Below are 17,962 nucleotides of genomic sequence, written 5' to 3'. Positions count from 1 at the left end.
TTAAGTATGTAATTTTCTATTTAATTTTTTTTTTATTATTTAGTTATGGAAAATATCTCAAAAACAAAAATTATACAAATTGATGGATTCCCAATCCTATAACATATATAAAAAAAGAATAAGTATCATTAAATATTTTAAATATTGTGGTAACTCACTGAAACTTGGGGAAATTTTTAATATTATTTTTTTTTATTTATTCGAGATAACCAATGTTTATTTATAATATTTATATTAAAAAATTAGTTATTTTCAAAGAGCGTCTTTGGCCTAATCGGATGAGTGCTTGTATCTCAATCCAAAGGTTTTGTGTTCGAATCCCGTAAGGATCATGCATTTTTTTCTGAAGCCAACTTAGTGGTTCCGTCTTTGGGGGGAATGATATATAATAGTGGATCGGACTCGACCATGAATATGTCTTATTAGATTTTTCTAAAAATTGATCGTTGTTTAGTAATTTTTACCATTTGAAAGAATTTTTTAAAGAAACCAGGCGTATAAATAAGGGTGGGAAAGTGGGAAATCTCTTTACATCTTAAATTTGTCTGTTCTCATAAACATCATTTTAAGCTATCTTCTCCTCACTTCCCAAAATTTGTACATTATATCACTACAAACAAGAATTTAAAGAAAAATTATTAAAAATAATTTTTCTAAATTATAAAAAAAAGTGAAAAACGAGAAATGATTTTTGTAAAAATATAACATAACCAAAAGTCTACAATAAGTAGTCCGATACACCTATATACCTTTAATAACATTTTTTTCGGAAAATCCAATCTAACAATGCCCCATCCCACCCATAGGAAAATTCTGGATGCCTATGAACAATTTAAGAATCAATTTTCATTCTCAAAATTACTTTTTAAACTTTTCCTAATCTGCTCTGATGTAAATCTATATTTTATTATTTTTTTCCAATAAATATTCAGAATTTTTTCATTCGTCTATCACAGGTTTGCGCTTTATGAGAAGGTTTAGAAGGTTTTAAGGAATATTAAACTTTAATCTTAATAATTTATTATAAAAATTTCGGTTTACTCTTACTAAAAATATGAAATATTAATATTTTTTTTATTGATTAAATATTGTAGTTAATTGTTAAAAAAAACAGTGCGAATTTATTAAAAATTAATGAGCCACTTATAATAATAACTGCTTTTATCAATTTTTTATCAAAGATTTTAATTCTATGAATGAAATTTTATTGTTCATTTATAAATAATCGTATAATATCTTTATTTGTATATTACGTTTGAATCCGTATATTTACATATGATTTACATTTTTTTTGAAAAAATATAAAATCCACAAAGGTCTTTTCCATTTCCTTACTCAGGATAACTTGGAATATCCGAAATATATATATAATTTTGAAAAAATAAATATAATTTAGTTATCACATTAACAAGCATTTTCCTTTGAGTTTATCCCGCCTTTTTTGAGTCTTAGTTTTTTTAACGGAAGTCGATGAAGTTGAGGAAGAGGTGGCATGGAGAGAAACATGCCTCCGTTTTTCCATCTTCAATAGCTCTTCAAAAACTTCCTTGATGTTGAAATTGGTTTTAGCACTGGTTTCCATAAAGGCGCATGACCAGATTTTAGCCTGCCTCGTACCGCAATCCGTGCTAACATGTCTATTATCGGGAGCCTCATCTACCTTGTGGGTTTGCCAGAAAAAAAAATATAAAGTGAAATCAGTATGAAAAATTTATCCTAGTTAAAATTTATATAAAATTGATGGTAAATTAAAAAAAAAGAAGTAAACATTTTTTCTTATTGAGATAGTTTTAAGCGTTTATTTATCAAAAAAATTTTTCTCTTGATCTCGCCACTTAAACCAGGTATGGGCCGATAAAAATCATCCTTTTTAATTTTCAGTAACTTTCAATTTCCTTTTATTTTGAAAATAAAATTATTATTTTTAGAGATAACCGTTGTATATTTTATTTATAAGAATATATATATTTATCAAGATACTAAATTAAAAGTTAAGTTAGACTTAAAAAAAACATGATATTAACATTTTATATGTTCATCTAAAAACTAATAAGACAACTAGTGTTTGTTAAATCACTTAAATTTAGACAATTCTAGAACGACCTAGCCAACTTATCCTATTTTTTTAGTCTTAATCTTCAACTTGAAGTTCAACTTAGAGGTTTATTTCAAATTTTTTAATTTAATAAAAGAATCTAGAGACAATGATTTTATTTACTGTCATGTCCATTAATAGTTTACTAACTACCAAATTAATTCAAATGTTTTAATATTTTCCCCAATAAATCAATAAATTTAAAATATTAAACTTCCTTTTATATGACTCTCTAAATTAACCAATAAAATTTTATAACTTGCTCTAGGCATTAGTAATCTTACTTTATTTCCCACTAGCATGATAGGCACGTTTTCCATCTCATTTCCTTTTATTTCATTTATCATTTCATAAATGGGTTTTAAATCCTCCAGGGATTGAATCCTAGTAACGCTGTATACCAGAATAAACGCGTGCCCTTTGGAGATGTTAAGCCTCTGCATGGCCGGAAATTGGTGACTTCCCGTTGTGTCAGTGATTTGTAATGTGCATATATGCTTGTTGCAGTATATAACTTGTCTATATATATCTTCCACGGTTGGAACGTAGGATTCTCTAAAGGTTCCTTTGACAAATCGTACCACGAGAGAGGATTTACCTACCCCTGCGGCTCCAAAAACCACGACTTTATAGTCGTTACTCTGTTCAGGCATCGATGGCTCGAAATAAGGTTTACCGCAAAGGTTTCGGGTTGATAGCGAGGGAGTAGAAAGATTGGAATCTACGTTATGCCTATTGTAATCGTTATTGGTCGATATAATATTACTACAATCGAAACCAGCTTTATTACTAAGTAAAGATTCGGAATTAAGGACGGTGGCTTTTTTAAAGGTGTCCAGCAAATCGGCAAATACGGGAGCTGCGGAAAAAGTCTTATAAATGGACGGAGCGAAGATACTATTCTGAACTGAAACTTGGGGGATTTTGATCGAAGATAAGTGTGAGCTTTTATTTTGACCCCCACAGCTCCAAACACAACTCCCTAATTTATAGGTTATGAATTTGATTTTTATTTATGTAAGCTATTCACACTTCTTCCTTATTTGAGAACGATCCCCTTTTATATATATTTTTTTTGAAATAAGAATATTGTAAATATAGGAAATTTATATTTTTGATATAAAAGAATATATAATTATTGTAATATAAATTATGGAATGAAATTTAAACAAAATTATAAATAATAATAAAATTATAAAAGTATTAAAAGTATAATTTAAAGACCCTGTCTAAAAATATTTTGTGTCTAAAATTTGCATATAAATTTACCATATATATAGTATATATATAATAATATAATTTTAATAATTTATATTGCTTTTTTTTAAAAAAGAATAATTATATATCCTCTCTCATAAATGTGTATAAATATAAAAATTTAAGTATTAAATTAAAGAATTTTATTTTCATTATATATATATAAATATGTTGGGAAGGATAAGGATTAACCGCAGTTTTTAAAAAATACGATTCTTTGACTATCCATTAAATAAAATGAAATATTTCACTCTTTTTTTTATACATATTCCTTTTCCATCTTATAATTTATAAATAGTTCAAATCAAAAGCATTTCTATTAAAATGAGTAGAATAATAAAGTTATAATTAGTTATAATGAAAAATCAATATAAAAATAATATAGGGTTGTTGTAATATTAGCGTTACTTACATACGAATAGTTATAATACTATTTGAATTTGTTTAAGAAATTTTATTATAAAAATAACGTATATCAAAAACTTTTTCTTATAATATATATTTTTGACAGTTTTCGTTTTCTTGAAATATTTTTTATTATCAAGATCTCTTAAAAAAACTAATATTATATTTAACCTTCCTCATAATATATACCAATTCACTAGGGATTTTTTAATAATAACTTAAACTAGAACAATATCATCATATATTATAATACTAGCCTAAACTATTTTAAATTTACAATAAATTTGTATAAATAAATGTAATGTAATATAAATTAATACAAGTATAAAATATAATTATGTAAATTTAGGGGATGTTTAAAAAATTTAAATAAAGAAAACTGAAAAAAACCTATATCTATACGAACCGTTATCTTTAAGGTCTCTGGTTCGTGTTCAGAAAAAAATTGGAAATTTTACGATTCTAAGTTATTAAAAGTTTCATGTTCGGTTAAAAAAATTATAAAGGTTTATTCGGGTTTTAACTCTAATATTTATGAAATTTACTTCAAATTAAAAATGTAAAAAAATACATCCGGAGTGAATTAATTTTTAACTTGTAATTGAAAGTAACAACATTGAAAAAGTTTTGTGCTAGGAAATTTACGTATACGAGTTGCGGGCCTCTAATTTTGAAACACTCAATTTAACAAAATGAAGCGAGTAATAAAATGATAGTATAATACTGTTACTGAAAAATTTCCTACAAAATAGTGGTAGATTGTATCTAAGATAATTGTGAAATTTTCAAAAAAATTTCAATTAAATATTGATAAATTATATTTTCCATAAGGAATGTTAGAATAGTAATAGAAAGTTTAAAAAAACATAAAAAACAACTTCGGGAAACGGGGTTTTTTCATCTTTAATTTAATGAGATATATACAATAAAATATTTTTTTTTCCAATTTTATAAAATATATATTTTTTTGGTATAAAATTTCCAATAACTAAAAACTCGCCTATTTAAAATTTTATTTCAAATAAATTGGTTGAAGGGAATATTAGATAATATAGCAGAAACAATACGGGTATTTTTTATATATTGATATTTTATACAGTAAGTTATTTTTAAATATGTTCATTAGGGAAATTAGTATTTTAAATTTTAAATGCTATATTTTATATTTAAATTTGAAGGGAAATTATTTTTTAAAAATTGCGACCATGACAAAAGCCAACACTAAAATATTTTTCTTTGTCGATTGTAGGAAATACATAGAATTAATATTGATATTTTGTTTTGCAAAAATATTTTTATAACTTATAAGCCTCTATTAAATCTATTTATCAAACAAGAGCGGTGTAAAGTAAGTTATAGCAAAATATATTAAAAAATATAACCAATATATTAATGATTGAGCCTTTTCTTTTTTTAATAAAATCTTTATAACAAAGATATTGGGACTTCAGTTGTATAGACATTTTCATCCCATCACATCATAATTACGATCCATTAGGCATAAAGGAATTAAGAAAATATCAAAAATATTCGCATCTAGCCGACAACAATATATACATACCCATTGTGGTTTGAACAAACTGCTCATTTGGGATGGAGGCTAAATTCATAATCTAACTAATTAGCCAAAGGAGCCATAAAACAACAATCTCAAGGGCCCTTTTGTTTAAACAAAAAATGGGTTGAAATAGTATGTTACAATTTTAAATTATTCAAAGATTCATAGCCGTCACCAGTATTTTTAGCAAAAAAATCTTTTCTTCTTCTAAATATGTTATCATATATGCAGTTTACATGTTATTCTAACTATTTAATAATTTTCGATTATTAAATTTATAAAAAATTAAAAGAATAGTTTAAACATAGATATACTAGAGATTTTTTTTAATCTAGAAGGAAAATCAAAATGGAACATAAATTCAGAGAGATCTCAAGAACAAGAGTTATATTAAGGATCGTTGAATTAAAAATTATTCTGTAAGTTGGTTAATAGCTAAAAATAAGATAATTCGGGCTTAATCTACAAGCTTTAGCTTGTCAAAGAAAATTCGTAAAGCAATGATGAGAGAATTAATATATTTTCTGATTTTGCTAAAGCTGAGGTATATTTTCAAACAAAATAAAAACCTGACATTTAAGTAATAGTTTTGGGACAAATGATGTTGAATATCGCTAAACTCACTATTTTTTCCTGAAAAATATTATACGAACCTTAAGATTTTGCTCATAGATGGCACAATGGTTTGAATATCTATTAACAAAATCTTGAGTCTTGAGCAATATTTTTCAGGCCAAAATAATGAGTTAGCCGTTTTAATAGACTCAAATCGAGCCTTTTAACAACACTATTTTGGACTAAAAACTAGAATTTGCTTAAAACAGCTAACGGCCAAAAAACGGCTTAAAATGGAACAATGACTAAAATGTAACTGTTTGAAAAATAAAAATAAAAATGTATATACATTAATATTTTTTAAATTGTTGAATTTCAATGTAGACCTATATTATTTTCTTATTTTAAAAAAACTCTTGCGTTTTATATCACGAATAGCACCTAAATAAAATGATATTCAATATCTAATAGTCATGGTAATTTTTGAAGGTCCTGTTCCATTGTGCAAATTAATAAAATTTGCTACATATATCATTGTTTTGCACCAAAAATGCAATTTTTAGGTTAATATCAGGTTATAATAGCAAAAAATGCGAAATTAACCTGATTTCGCACAAACTAATTTTGGCGAAATAGTAAAATTGGCAATAAATTTCCATTATTGAATCATTTTTTTTCCATATCATCTGTTATTCTAAAGGCTATTTTCAAAAAATAAAGAGGTTAACATATTTATTTTTAAAGTTTAATAGATCCAACATTATATTTAGCAAGAGTCCAGTATGTTGATAAGCGAAATCAAAAATTCAAAAATTTTGTCTTTTTAAATTCGTACAAGTCTGTGTCTGCCTGCAAAATTTATTATTTCGCAAATTTATATTCATTTCGGGTTTAAGGGCATTCATAAAAAAAAAAGCTGGAAAATAAATATATAGTTATTTTTATGAATTTTAATTATAATTAAAAAATATGTCTTTGTCTACCAAAATTAGATTGGGGGTTTTAAAGCTAATTTGTTGGTTATTTTATCATTTTTTTAAAAAAAAATACTCTTTATTTCAAAAATAATTTAAAAAAAAAATACGTTATAAGCTAATATGTTTTTAAAAACATAATGATTCAAAATTTTTAATGTGCAAGAACCCGAAATAGCCAACGAGGTCTACAATAAAATGTGCCCTTAGCCACTCAATAAAATATATAGAGGAAAAAATTTATTTAATAGATTACCTCTCCTTCCAGGATAATTCTCGCTACACTGATGACCTAAGCGTATCCAGGATTTTGTTGGGGGGGGGGGTACTATTAAGTAATATTGTTAATAGGCTCCATTTGAGCCGATTTTTACATATTATAGCTAGAAAAATATTACGCAAGTCTGAAGATTTTGCTTATAGATGGCAAAATCTATTAGCGAAATCTAGAGGTTTAAGCAATATTTTTCTGGCGAAAATATTGAGTTAGCAGTTTTAAAAATCCTCAAATCGAGCGATTTAATAACATTATTATTAGGTGAGTCCCCCCCCCCCCCCATTAATTTTAATGGAGGTCTCTAGGCCTACTTATTGTAGGTTTTTAATTATATTAAATTTAAAAAAAAATGATTTGGGGGGTTTCACTTTTTTTAAAAAAATATAAAAATGCTTTATTTTCCCCAAAAATTTTCTAATTATGGCCTTTAATTTAAAAAATTATTAACTATTTACTAATTTTTCTTTCAAATTCTTCTATATAGTAATATATTGTATACATATCAAAGAGAAGGAGAGGGGTGTGTAGGCGAAATTTTTCCCCTGGTTATGCGCATGACCTAAGAAACATATGCAGGACAAAGTTTATGAAAGTATCATCCATAACATAGTTATTTTTTTTAACTTATAATTATGAGCATCATCAAATGCAGTTATATATTGTAAATAAATTATTTTTTGCTCATTCTTTAAATTGATAAAAATATACAATTTTGTTGGAAATATATCCTTAAAACCCGACTCTATAATTTTTAGAAAATTTTTTGCCGTGAATAAACTTTTGAGCTTAAAAAAAATTTCTATTCGTTTACCCGTAGATAATTTATATAATTTTTTTTAAATGACTTTAAAAAGTTAACGGGCAAAGTTCCCTAAAATTCATAGTGTAGGTCTATTTTAAACAAACTGAAATACGTTTCGGGTAAAATCAGTTTTTTAAAACTTAAAAAAAAAGCGCTTTCAAAAGATGATATTAAATTGTAAAAAATATCGCATTGACTAACTCATGTAAACCCTATTCCACCAAGAACTATTTTTTTTAGACTAAAAATATTCTTTTGTCTGAAACTACTCAAATGGGTAATTAAAGTCCGTAATAATTAGTTTATACTCAACCTCGAAATCATAATGAAGGATTAAATATATAAATTATTTTTTTAAAAATAATTTTTAATGAAGGATCGTGCCAAAAATATTTGATTTCACAATTGTATATTAATATAATATCTCCATAAAGAGAAGAGGAAACAAAAGTATAATAAATGATACTTAATATCGTATCATCGATTTTATATCAAATTATAATAAGTTTTTGTTTTGATAGTCGCCTTTTGTCAGAATTTGTTATTATTATTATTATGAAATGTAAGAGTATTTGCTTTATTTAAGCTCTCGATGAACACACAAAACTTTAATAAAAAAAATATTTATTCCCAAGAAACATCTCTACAATTGGGTAATTTCCAAAATTTGAATTTTTTGACACGAATTTATTATAATGACTATAAAACTAAAAATAATGTGATTTACAATAGTTGTTAGTCCAATTTGGGTTAAAATGGCCCGATTAAAATTTCAGCCAAAATAATATTATAAGCTTAGATTTTTCTCACAGATGGCAGAAAGATATGTACCTTTTATTTGCCAAATCTCGAACATAATTTTATTTTGACTGAAATCTTAATTGGGTCATTTTCGTTTAATAACTATTTACAAGGATAAAATGGGAATCTTTAATATTGAATTTCATTTATAATAAACATTTTTTTTTAAAAAAAGACTTTACTTTGCCCGAATTGTATTATTTAAACATGATTTTAGATTATACACTTTCTTTCTTTCTTTCTTTCTTTCTTTCTTTCTTTCTTTCTTTCTTTCTTTCTTTCTTTCTTTCTTTCTTTCTTTCTTTCTTTCTTTCTTTCTTTCTTTCTTTCTTTCTTTCTTTCTTTCTTTCGAAACTTAGGGGTTAACTTAAATTAATATGTATTATTATGTTGAAAATCGATTTAAATTAAAATCGATTAAAAATTTGTCTGAATCTTAAGGTGAGTTACACACATACTGGAAAACAATTCCGGAAAAATCAAGCTTTTTTAAAAAAATTTTAAAAAAATGTAACGCTTATACATGATTTAAATATGAAAAATTGTAATATATCTATTCTCTAACTAAGGCATGTTTACTATTATTTATTTAAAAAAAAAAAAATATTTTTGACATTTTTGACATAATTTTTTGTTATTTGAAAAGTACTAAATTTTTACGTAAATTCATTTAACAAATAAAACAAAAACGGTGATTTTTATAATACGAAAATAAAAAAATAAAATATAATAAATCCGAACTTTGTTCGGTCAAAAATTCTATTTCAAATGGGTCCCAAATTATTTGGAATAGGAACCAAAACCTTTAAGGCATTTTCAGGAACCGCGATCAAAGACCGATCCTAATAAAAAGTATACAACTAATTTATATGGATTGATCAAAAATTTTATTTTGATTTAAATTTTTTTTTTTACATTGTTTAACTAGCAAGAACCCAACTAATGATCTGCACATAAAAAATTCAATATAAAATTGAGAAATTTAGATATATTTAAAAAAAATTCCAAGGTCCGACCCGACCCGGCCCTATTTTTTTAAAAAATATAAGGCCCGGCCCGGTTCGAACCCGATTATTTTAAATAGAAATCGGGCCGGACTCGGATCGGGTACGGGCCGGGCCTAACTTTGCAGATCCCTACTCGAAACCTCAATCAGGGAGATTCTCTTTTCAGGAGTAAGAAAGAAAGATAAAGAAAAAAAGCTGGAAAAACCGATATTTGAGCCCGGAGTTCAAACTAAGTACGGGTTTAATGTGGCTTCATTTTTTTCTTCTTCTGGGGGAAAAAATTGTAAAGTAATTATGTAATATAAACAAGAGTTCTAGCATAAATGCCAACTAACCCTGCATGCTCAATTAAAGTGGCGAAGTACATAAAAAATACACAAAAATGCAACATACTTTAGATGCTTCGTCGCGTATTCGTGCCAACTATAAATGCAGGGTAAACCACTCATTCACAGTTAGCGCGAATTCGCAGCTGAGAATACAAAAATACAGCGTGTTTTGTACAGCGAATTTGCGGTATACACTTTATGAGGGTTATAACTAAAGAGTTAATATAAAAAAAATGTTAATATAAAAAAAAATCAATAAGCATTAAATTAACTAATTAATAAATAAAAATAATTTTTGATTAAAAATTTGAAAAAAAAAAATAATTTTTTTTGTTAAAAGATTTATATTAAAAAAATAAATTAATGTCACTTTAAAATATATATATATATTTATATATAAACTAAATAAAATAAATATACATAACGAATAAATCGATAACCAACCATAAATGTTATGTGTTTATCAAATTTATAAAGAGATTAGATTTAAAAAAACAAACCAAACTGTTCATTCCATTTAAATAAAAAATTCCAGTACTAATTTGGAGAGAACATTAAAATAGAAGGGTTCTGATTTTGAAGCCGATATTTATTTAAATTTATCATAATATACTAAGGATAAGTGATTTCAAGCGTATAATCGTATATGTTTTGGGCATAAGAGCTTCTCTCATTCCTATCAAATTGGAAGGAAAAAATTATTATGAAGAAGCTATACGAGATGGCACACTTAAAAGAGGGCAGGATTTAAAATGAAAACAGCCTCTGTCCAAGAATTTTAAGTTAAATTCTATACCTATAAATTTAAAGAAAAGGCTAAGCGAAAGATAATGATTAAGAAGCGAAGAAAGTATAATATGTTAAAATTCCATAAAGATGCAGTCATAGTGAAGATTCATATTATTATTTAAGAACGGTGAGTAAGAAATCTTTTACATAATATATTTCATTATCATTTTGAAGTTATATATTTAAGTTATGCATATACTATATAAATGATCATGGAAGGTTATATAAAAGTTGAATTCTAGATATTATAAAATTTATTATTTGTTTAATATTTTTGCTGAAAAATATGGTATATTATAAATATCAAAAAGGGCAGGAGCTATATTTTTTTTTAAAAATTCGTATCCAAAATATATAATAAAAACAAATTAGGATAATGGGGCTATTTTATTTAGGAGGGACTATTTGAAATGAACCATATAAAAATTAAGATATTCTTTGAAAAGTATAAGAAATTCATCTAAAGTTTAAAGATTTTATACATAAGGATTATAGGATATACTTAAGATAAACCACTAAGCCTTTAGGCCATGTTCTGGTTTGTTGTTATTTTTGAAATTTATTTATATTTAGCCCAGGCTTAACAGATTTTGAACTATAAAACCCTATTTTTGGTTTGTTTTAATAAATTTGTACATTAAATAAATATTATTTGTAATTTATATATATATTTTTTCAATACAAAATAAAGCAAATTTTCGTTACCAACTACGTGAATCTAAATAGTTTTTTTCTTTTTTTTTCGGTTATTTAGAGAAAACAGACGACTGTTTAGAAATATTTTAAAAAAAGTCGAATGAAATAAGTGGAATTTATATTTACTAAACAACGACCAAATGTCAAACCTTTGTTTTATAAATATTAACCTCATCTTATCTCTTTCTAACATCTTTACCATCCCTGAAATCTTTAGGTTGCGCATTTCGCCAATAAAATTGTGTCTTTATTTTATTCTTTTTTAAAAACGAGCTCATCATTCTTCTTAGGCCAAACTCGGAATATTAATCTTTTAAAAATTTTTTTAATTTGAGCAAAGAAAAAAAAATTTGGTTAAAATATAATTATCCAATATTTTTCGTTTTCATGTCTAAAAATAAAAATTAATATAAAATATCCTTAGCTATCGTTTATATATTTTTTGTATCTATTCTAAAATAATAAAAATATTTTAGATAAAATGATTAAAGAAAAGGAATATAAAATTAAATAAAATGACAATAAGGTCGTGTTACAATTTATTTTTTTTCTAACCAGTCAGAGCCTTTAATAGAATAATAATTAAAATTAGCTTATTTATTTATTTTTTATTTTTTTTGAACGTCTTTCTTCTATTTTTTTTATCTCTTTCTTCTATTTTCTTTAGTTTCCTCTTTTTAAATATCGTCTGCTTAATATTATATAGCGTTCTAAATCCATTTTTGCAAAATTAAAATAAAATATTTCTTGTATTTTAAATAGGAGATAAACACACACATTATAACAAAGCAAATGGAGGATTATTCTAAATTATATTTTAAATATTTACAGTTATATTTATTAGATTGGATAGATGAGTATGATGTTAGATTCGATTCTATCTAAAATCCGGTGGCCCAACTCTTTATAAAAAAGACCAGGGCATGAGAACCGAATTTATGTCAAAGTCGTGGCGATTATACGCTCTTGAAGTATTGACTTTTCAAAATAAAATATGTTAAAAATGTGGATATAGAACATTATAATTCCCCTTACGATATTCTTTCGCTAATTTTTTCTCTTTACAACAAGTATGTATTACTGATACGATAAACAATAAGAAAGTTATAATGGAATATTTATTGATTTGCTATAGTCTAATTAGTTATTAAAATGTTTAAAAAAATCCCCTAATACTTATAATTTTGAAAAGTGGTGATATAATCTAAAAGTGCCTTTTTTTCTTTTTCTCTTAAAACATATCATTTTGAATATTTTGACATTTTTTTATTTTGATATATAAGAGTGTCCAACTAAATCCAACTGCTAAATCCTTATTATATAAGTTTTTCAAACCGCTAAAATTAAATCTCAAAAGGGTGAGAACCTAATAGATAAAAATACTTCCGAAACTGTTTAAACCAGTTCATAAATAATTATTTTTAAATTATATTTTAAAAAAGAATAGTATTTTACATATTTATTATGCGATTAAGTACTTTATGTTTAACCTTAATTTGTTATTTCTTACCCAGGTTTTACAATAAAAGAAAATAAAATTCAACTGCTTAGCTTTTATTTTATATTTTAAATATTTTTTTATTGTATTATATATGGATCAATAAAAAAATGTATGATATTTTTTTAAAAAAAAATTTAATTTAATAAAAACCTTATTAAATTAAAAAAAAAAACTATATTAATTTCTGTTCATAAATTAACCAGAATAGAACTAAACGGTTTTAAGATTGAAACTTTATACATCTTGTCTTGGTCTCAATTATTTATATTATTTGTTTTTTCCCTTGAATTAATTTTATCATAGATCTACATTTTTATTATCATTGCACTCTATTTTCAATCAATCATAAGTTAAATCATAAAAAATCAAGGATCCAGCCCACTCTTTGTCATCATGCGGTGTCTTTTATATCAAGTGGAGATTAACTAATAAAAATAATTTATATTATAATATTTTTTTCTTTATTAGACATTTAATTTAAACTTTAAAAACATTTTTCATAAAATTAGAATTATTTAGTATATAATCATTTTTTTTACTTCCATTGCTTTTTGTCATAACATATCGGTGAAATGAAAATGTATCAGGTATGATTGTTTAATAGTAAGGAAAAAAAGGAACAGCGAAGTAGGTAAAAGATTATAGGGGTATTCCAGGAGATTGTCTGGCGATTCGATATAGATCTATGATGATTAAAAAAAGAAAGAATGTAGATTTTTCAGCAGATGTATTGAAGTGGTGATAGAGGTTCTCAAATGATTTTAGCAAGAATATGGGAAAAACTAGTAAATTGAATTGGAGATAGGTTTATAGGACACATTAGAGAACGGGAGCATGTATGCGTAAAATCGAATGTGTTATAAAAACAGAGAAGGAAACATTTTAGTAGAATTTAGAAATAAAATATTGTTAATGGAAGTTGGATAAGTAGCTATGATGGGTATAAATAAATGGTTGGAAGGCAATGCAGAAGAATATTTGACAGATTTTTTATATTCTGGATAGACTATAGCATCATGGGCTTTGTTAATCGAAAAAAAGAAAAGATTTATGTTTGTAATTCACCAGTCTGCCATGGGATCTAAGAGATGTTTACCCTCTGTTAAACAAAGCCCAATGGGTTCGAGGGTGGGAAAAATAATAGAAGATTTCACAAGATATAAGATCATTGCAATTGGTATTCCTCCGAAATTTAAACTTTCCACTGTTTGCAATACAGGAAGTGGCGAACCTAAGGTTTTGTATGGTTGCGAGTATTGAGAAAATGAGGGGAGGGAGTGAAATCAGACGAGAAACGACATATAAAAGTAGAGCGTATTAGAAAGTTTGTTGGTTTCAAGCAAACTAAGTTTAGCGGGAATGGACTAAAATCTTTTGATCATAGATCATATTTTGTAAATGAAAGTGGAATAGTTAGAATATAGATGATAAATAGAAACGAAAGAGATCAAAGATCAAAACTAGAATAAAAAAGGAACAAAAAAGATTGCAGAAAGAAATGGGTTCAATGAGTGGATCTAAATGTTAAGAGGTTAATATTAAGCGATATCGAGCAGTGAAAAAAATAAAATCTAACCTAACTTAAATATGAGCTACCCAAATTAAAATACCTTAAATGATCTAATCAACAAATTTGAACTTTATATTATTCGATTTGATTTGGAAGGAAGTTAGCAAAATGTTTATAAATTATCATTTAATTTTGACCTAGCATTTATGATTGTTTTTTTAAATATATATATATATAATATCATTCGTATAAATGTAATTAGATCCCTTATATTCATATTTTTCCTTCTTTACATGAGTAAAATATTCATAATCTTTAGACATTTTTACATATATAAAAGTCATAAAAAAAATGATACTTTTCTAAGATTATTTTGCTCGTATTATTTTGACACAAATTAGTCGATAAAATAAATAAAAAATATTTGTAATACTGAAGGAATAATATATTACTCTTAAAATTATACACTTTGTTATCAAGGAGAATAATTAAAAACCAACTTATCTATAGTATATATTCGCTCATCAAAAGATATTACCAAAAAAAAATTGATAAAAATGACATGAAATTACTTGGTTAAAAAGTGTGTTCGCTTTATTTCTTTAAATAAGAATATCCATTTCTAACCACACAAACTTTTATTTGAAGAAATTCATTATTTATATCCTCCATTCAAAGCGGATTCCGTGATAATAGTTAACTAAAAGTATATCAGCCTATGAATGTCTTAACCTTATTATATTACAAAAAAAAAGTTCTTTGTATATCATTACGTTAATAAATTATGCTAATGAAAAGGAAACCCTTTAAAAAAAAAATCAATTATCTCGCTATTTTATGGTTGCAATAAAAAATTATTGGTAAATTTCGTAGATAATTATATAAATATAATGGTTAGGATAATTTAATTGTGATTAATAAAATTAATCAATAATTAATAAGGAGAAAAAGAGAATACCATTATTGGCAATTAATTTCTTTTAAGTGTGTGTGTATATAGATGAATATTAAAATAAAAAAACTGGATTGATTTTATAGGTTATTAATATAGTTAGATATAATTATAGATTATGCACAATTAAATTTTTATTTTATTTTTTTTAAAAATGTTACCTTTTATGCAAATTGGAATAGATTTTACCTGGTGATAGAAATTTAATGAATTAACAGTTTTTTTAAAAAAATATGTAAATTCGTAATGTATAAATATTATATTTTTCTAGGAGTCGAAAAAAACATAAATTTAAAAATAAAATAAATATTTAAGAATTAATAAAAACACCCGGGGTACCTTTTAACCTTTCGCAATGAGTGTTACAGAACTGCCTTACTCACAGATTATACATTTAAACAAACATCCTATTAATATACATTTTATTTTGGTTTAAATTTCAAATCTCAAGGTATATTAATTTTAAAATTATTTGATTAGAAAATATCTGTCCACGGTAATTTTTAAATCTATTACGCTATCTAACGGAAATTTATTAAGATTTTATAAATTTCATTATGTGTTTATTAAATATATTTATTATTTGCTAAATTTAATTATGGGTTTTATATTTTCTATATAATATATTTGTTCTATACATATTATAAATTTATGGACAATATTTTCTTCCATATTCTATTTTATTTTATTTAGATAATTTTATTTTATTTATAATTATTTTATTTTTGGATAAATTTTATTTATAATATATAATCTAAAGCATAGTTTGAAATTAAAAAAACTGTATAAATATAATTTGTTTAAAAATTATTCTTCAACAAAGACAATAACACTGTTGTAATAATACAACTTAAATTTTTCGCATGATCAATAAACAAAAAGACGCGTACAAAATTTTTTTCAATTATGAGAATGTAAAATTTTTTAATATCGAGAAAATTGCACATTCTTTTAACAACCATCTCTTCATCTTCGGACCCATACCTAACGCGCAAAGGATGTATCCAGTTTCTTGAAAACGTCTCTTCAACTTCATAGGGTTTTATATAATACTATCAGGGCTAAAGATTCAGCCATTTAAAGGCGTATCAATTTAAATCAGCTGGCGACATGCCATTCTTTGTTTTCCCATATTAATAATTTAAATTTTGAAATTTTAGGAAAACTATGAAAAAAATCCAGTGCCAGCACTAATTTGGAACTACATTTTGACAATTAATAACGCTAGAGAAGGTCATATTAAAAATAACTAACTAAAATTCATGTTTAAATATGTTACACTTTTTAAATATATTCTTATTAAGAAAATGATTTCATAAATAACGATATTTTTCTTCAAATTTTTCAAAGAAATATATGTCGTATTGGAATACGGAATCCATGGGTTCACTCTTTATTCAGTTAATAATATAATTTGCTAAATAATACGAGTCGAAGACACAGATTTAAATTTGGATGTAGAACAATTTGTTAATTAAAATAGAAACTTTGTCATCTCGTGAAGATGAAATAGAAGAGACCGGGGCATTAGTGAACATTATTTTGCAGTAACTCTCATAATGTAAATATTAACGAAAGGTCTTGATGAATTATAAGCTAATTTTTCTACCTAATATTTATGTTAATTTCTAAAAATAATATAAACCTTTTAAAATTCTCATAAAAAACGGTGCAACTTGGAACAGGGTACATACGACAATTACTATTTCCATAGCTTAAATATAATCTTATAATACTACTTCTGGGTGCGTATTTAAATAATAAATGATAAAATGGAATATATTTAATTAAAACTTTTATTTAAGATTCGTATAATCTAATTGCTGGCCTAATTTTAATTTCATCGTAACTTTATTCAACCCTTTTTTTTAAATATAAGTTCGCATCATTTAAAATTATTTTGTAATAATGATTTTATTGATATAGATGGGCCCAAACCTATGTCCAACATACTCTAAGCCGGCTAATTTAACAATGATAAAACTAATAATACCAGTTATTCTTTATAATATCTAACTCACTTTGATGATTGAATAGTGTATAGGCTTTCATTTGATATATGAATGAAGGTTTTATTTTGATTTTAACGATTACAATTTACAATAAAAATAAAATATACATTTTTTTAAAATAAAGTAATAAAATAATAAAGGAATTATAACTAAAAGATAGTGCAGACCGATGAACACAAGTATAATCCCAGGCTAACAGAATTTCCCTGCTTCTTGGAATAAGTGTCATTCCGTCATGCCTGATATTGTCCCCGAGATTATGACCAACAGGTTACAAAGTTGATGGAATATTGGCTGATCGACAGGGAGCTGACAGAGTTTGCAAGATGAGGATGTGACGATATCACAGCCTAAACAAAGACCTATTCCTATATGAAGTTCTTCGTGAAAGAAGCAAACCAAGGTTGGAGCTAGGGATAGCCTCGAGTCATTCATTGTGTTG

General features: G+C 25.2%; 1 protein-coding gene across 2 annotated transcripts in view; it reads right to left on the bottom strand.

Moving 5' to 3' along the window:
- Positions 1-1,269: 1,269 nt before the first annotated feature.
- LOC135929194 (GTP-binding protein Di-Ras2-like) overlaps positions 1,270-17,962 on the bottom strand; it is a 30,789-nt gene continuing 14,096 nt past the window's right edge. Inside the window, exons 1-3 of one of the 2 annotated variants that reach the window (XM_065465749.1) lie at positions 15,129-15,165; positions 2,380-3,152; positions 1,270-1,660 (exon numbers count right to left, since the gene is read on the bottom strand). In XM_065465749.1, the coding sequence (XP_065321821.1) occupies positions 1,400-1,660; positions 2,380-2,748 (630 nt within the window). In that variant the 5' untranslated portion in view covers positions 2,749-3,152; positions 15,129-15,165 and the 3' untranslated portion in view covers positions 1,270-1,399. Of the gene's footprint in view, positions 1,661-2,379; positions 3,153-15,128; positions 15,166-17,962 lie in introns of those variants that run through there. The other variant, XM_065465748.1, reaches the window with a different exon arrangement.

The sequence above is a fragment of the Gordionus sp. m RMFG-2023 genome, chromosome 4, assembly GCF_954871325.1.
Source record: "Gordionus sp. m RMFG-2023 chromosome 4, tfGorSpeb1-WG-v2, whole genome shotgun sequence".
NCBI lineage: Eukaryota > Metazoa > Nematomorpha > Gordioida > Chordodea > Parachordodidae > Gordionus > Gordionus sp. m RMFG-2023.
The sequence above is the reverse complement of the archived record's forward strand: the minus strand, read 5'-3'. Positions and strand labels throughout refer to the sequence as shown.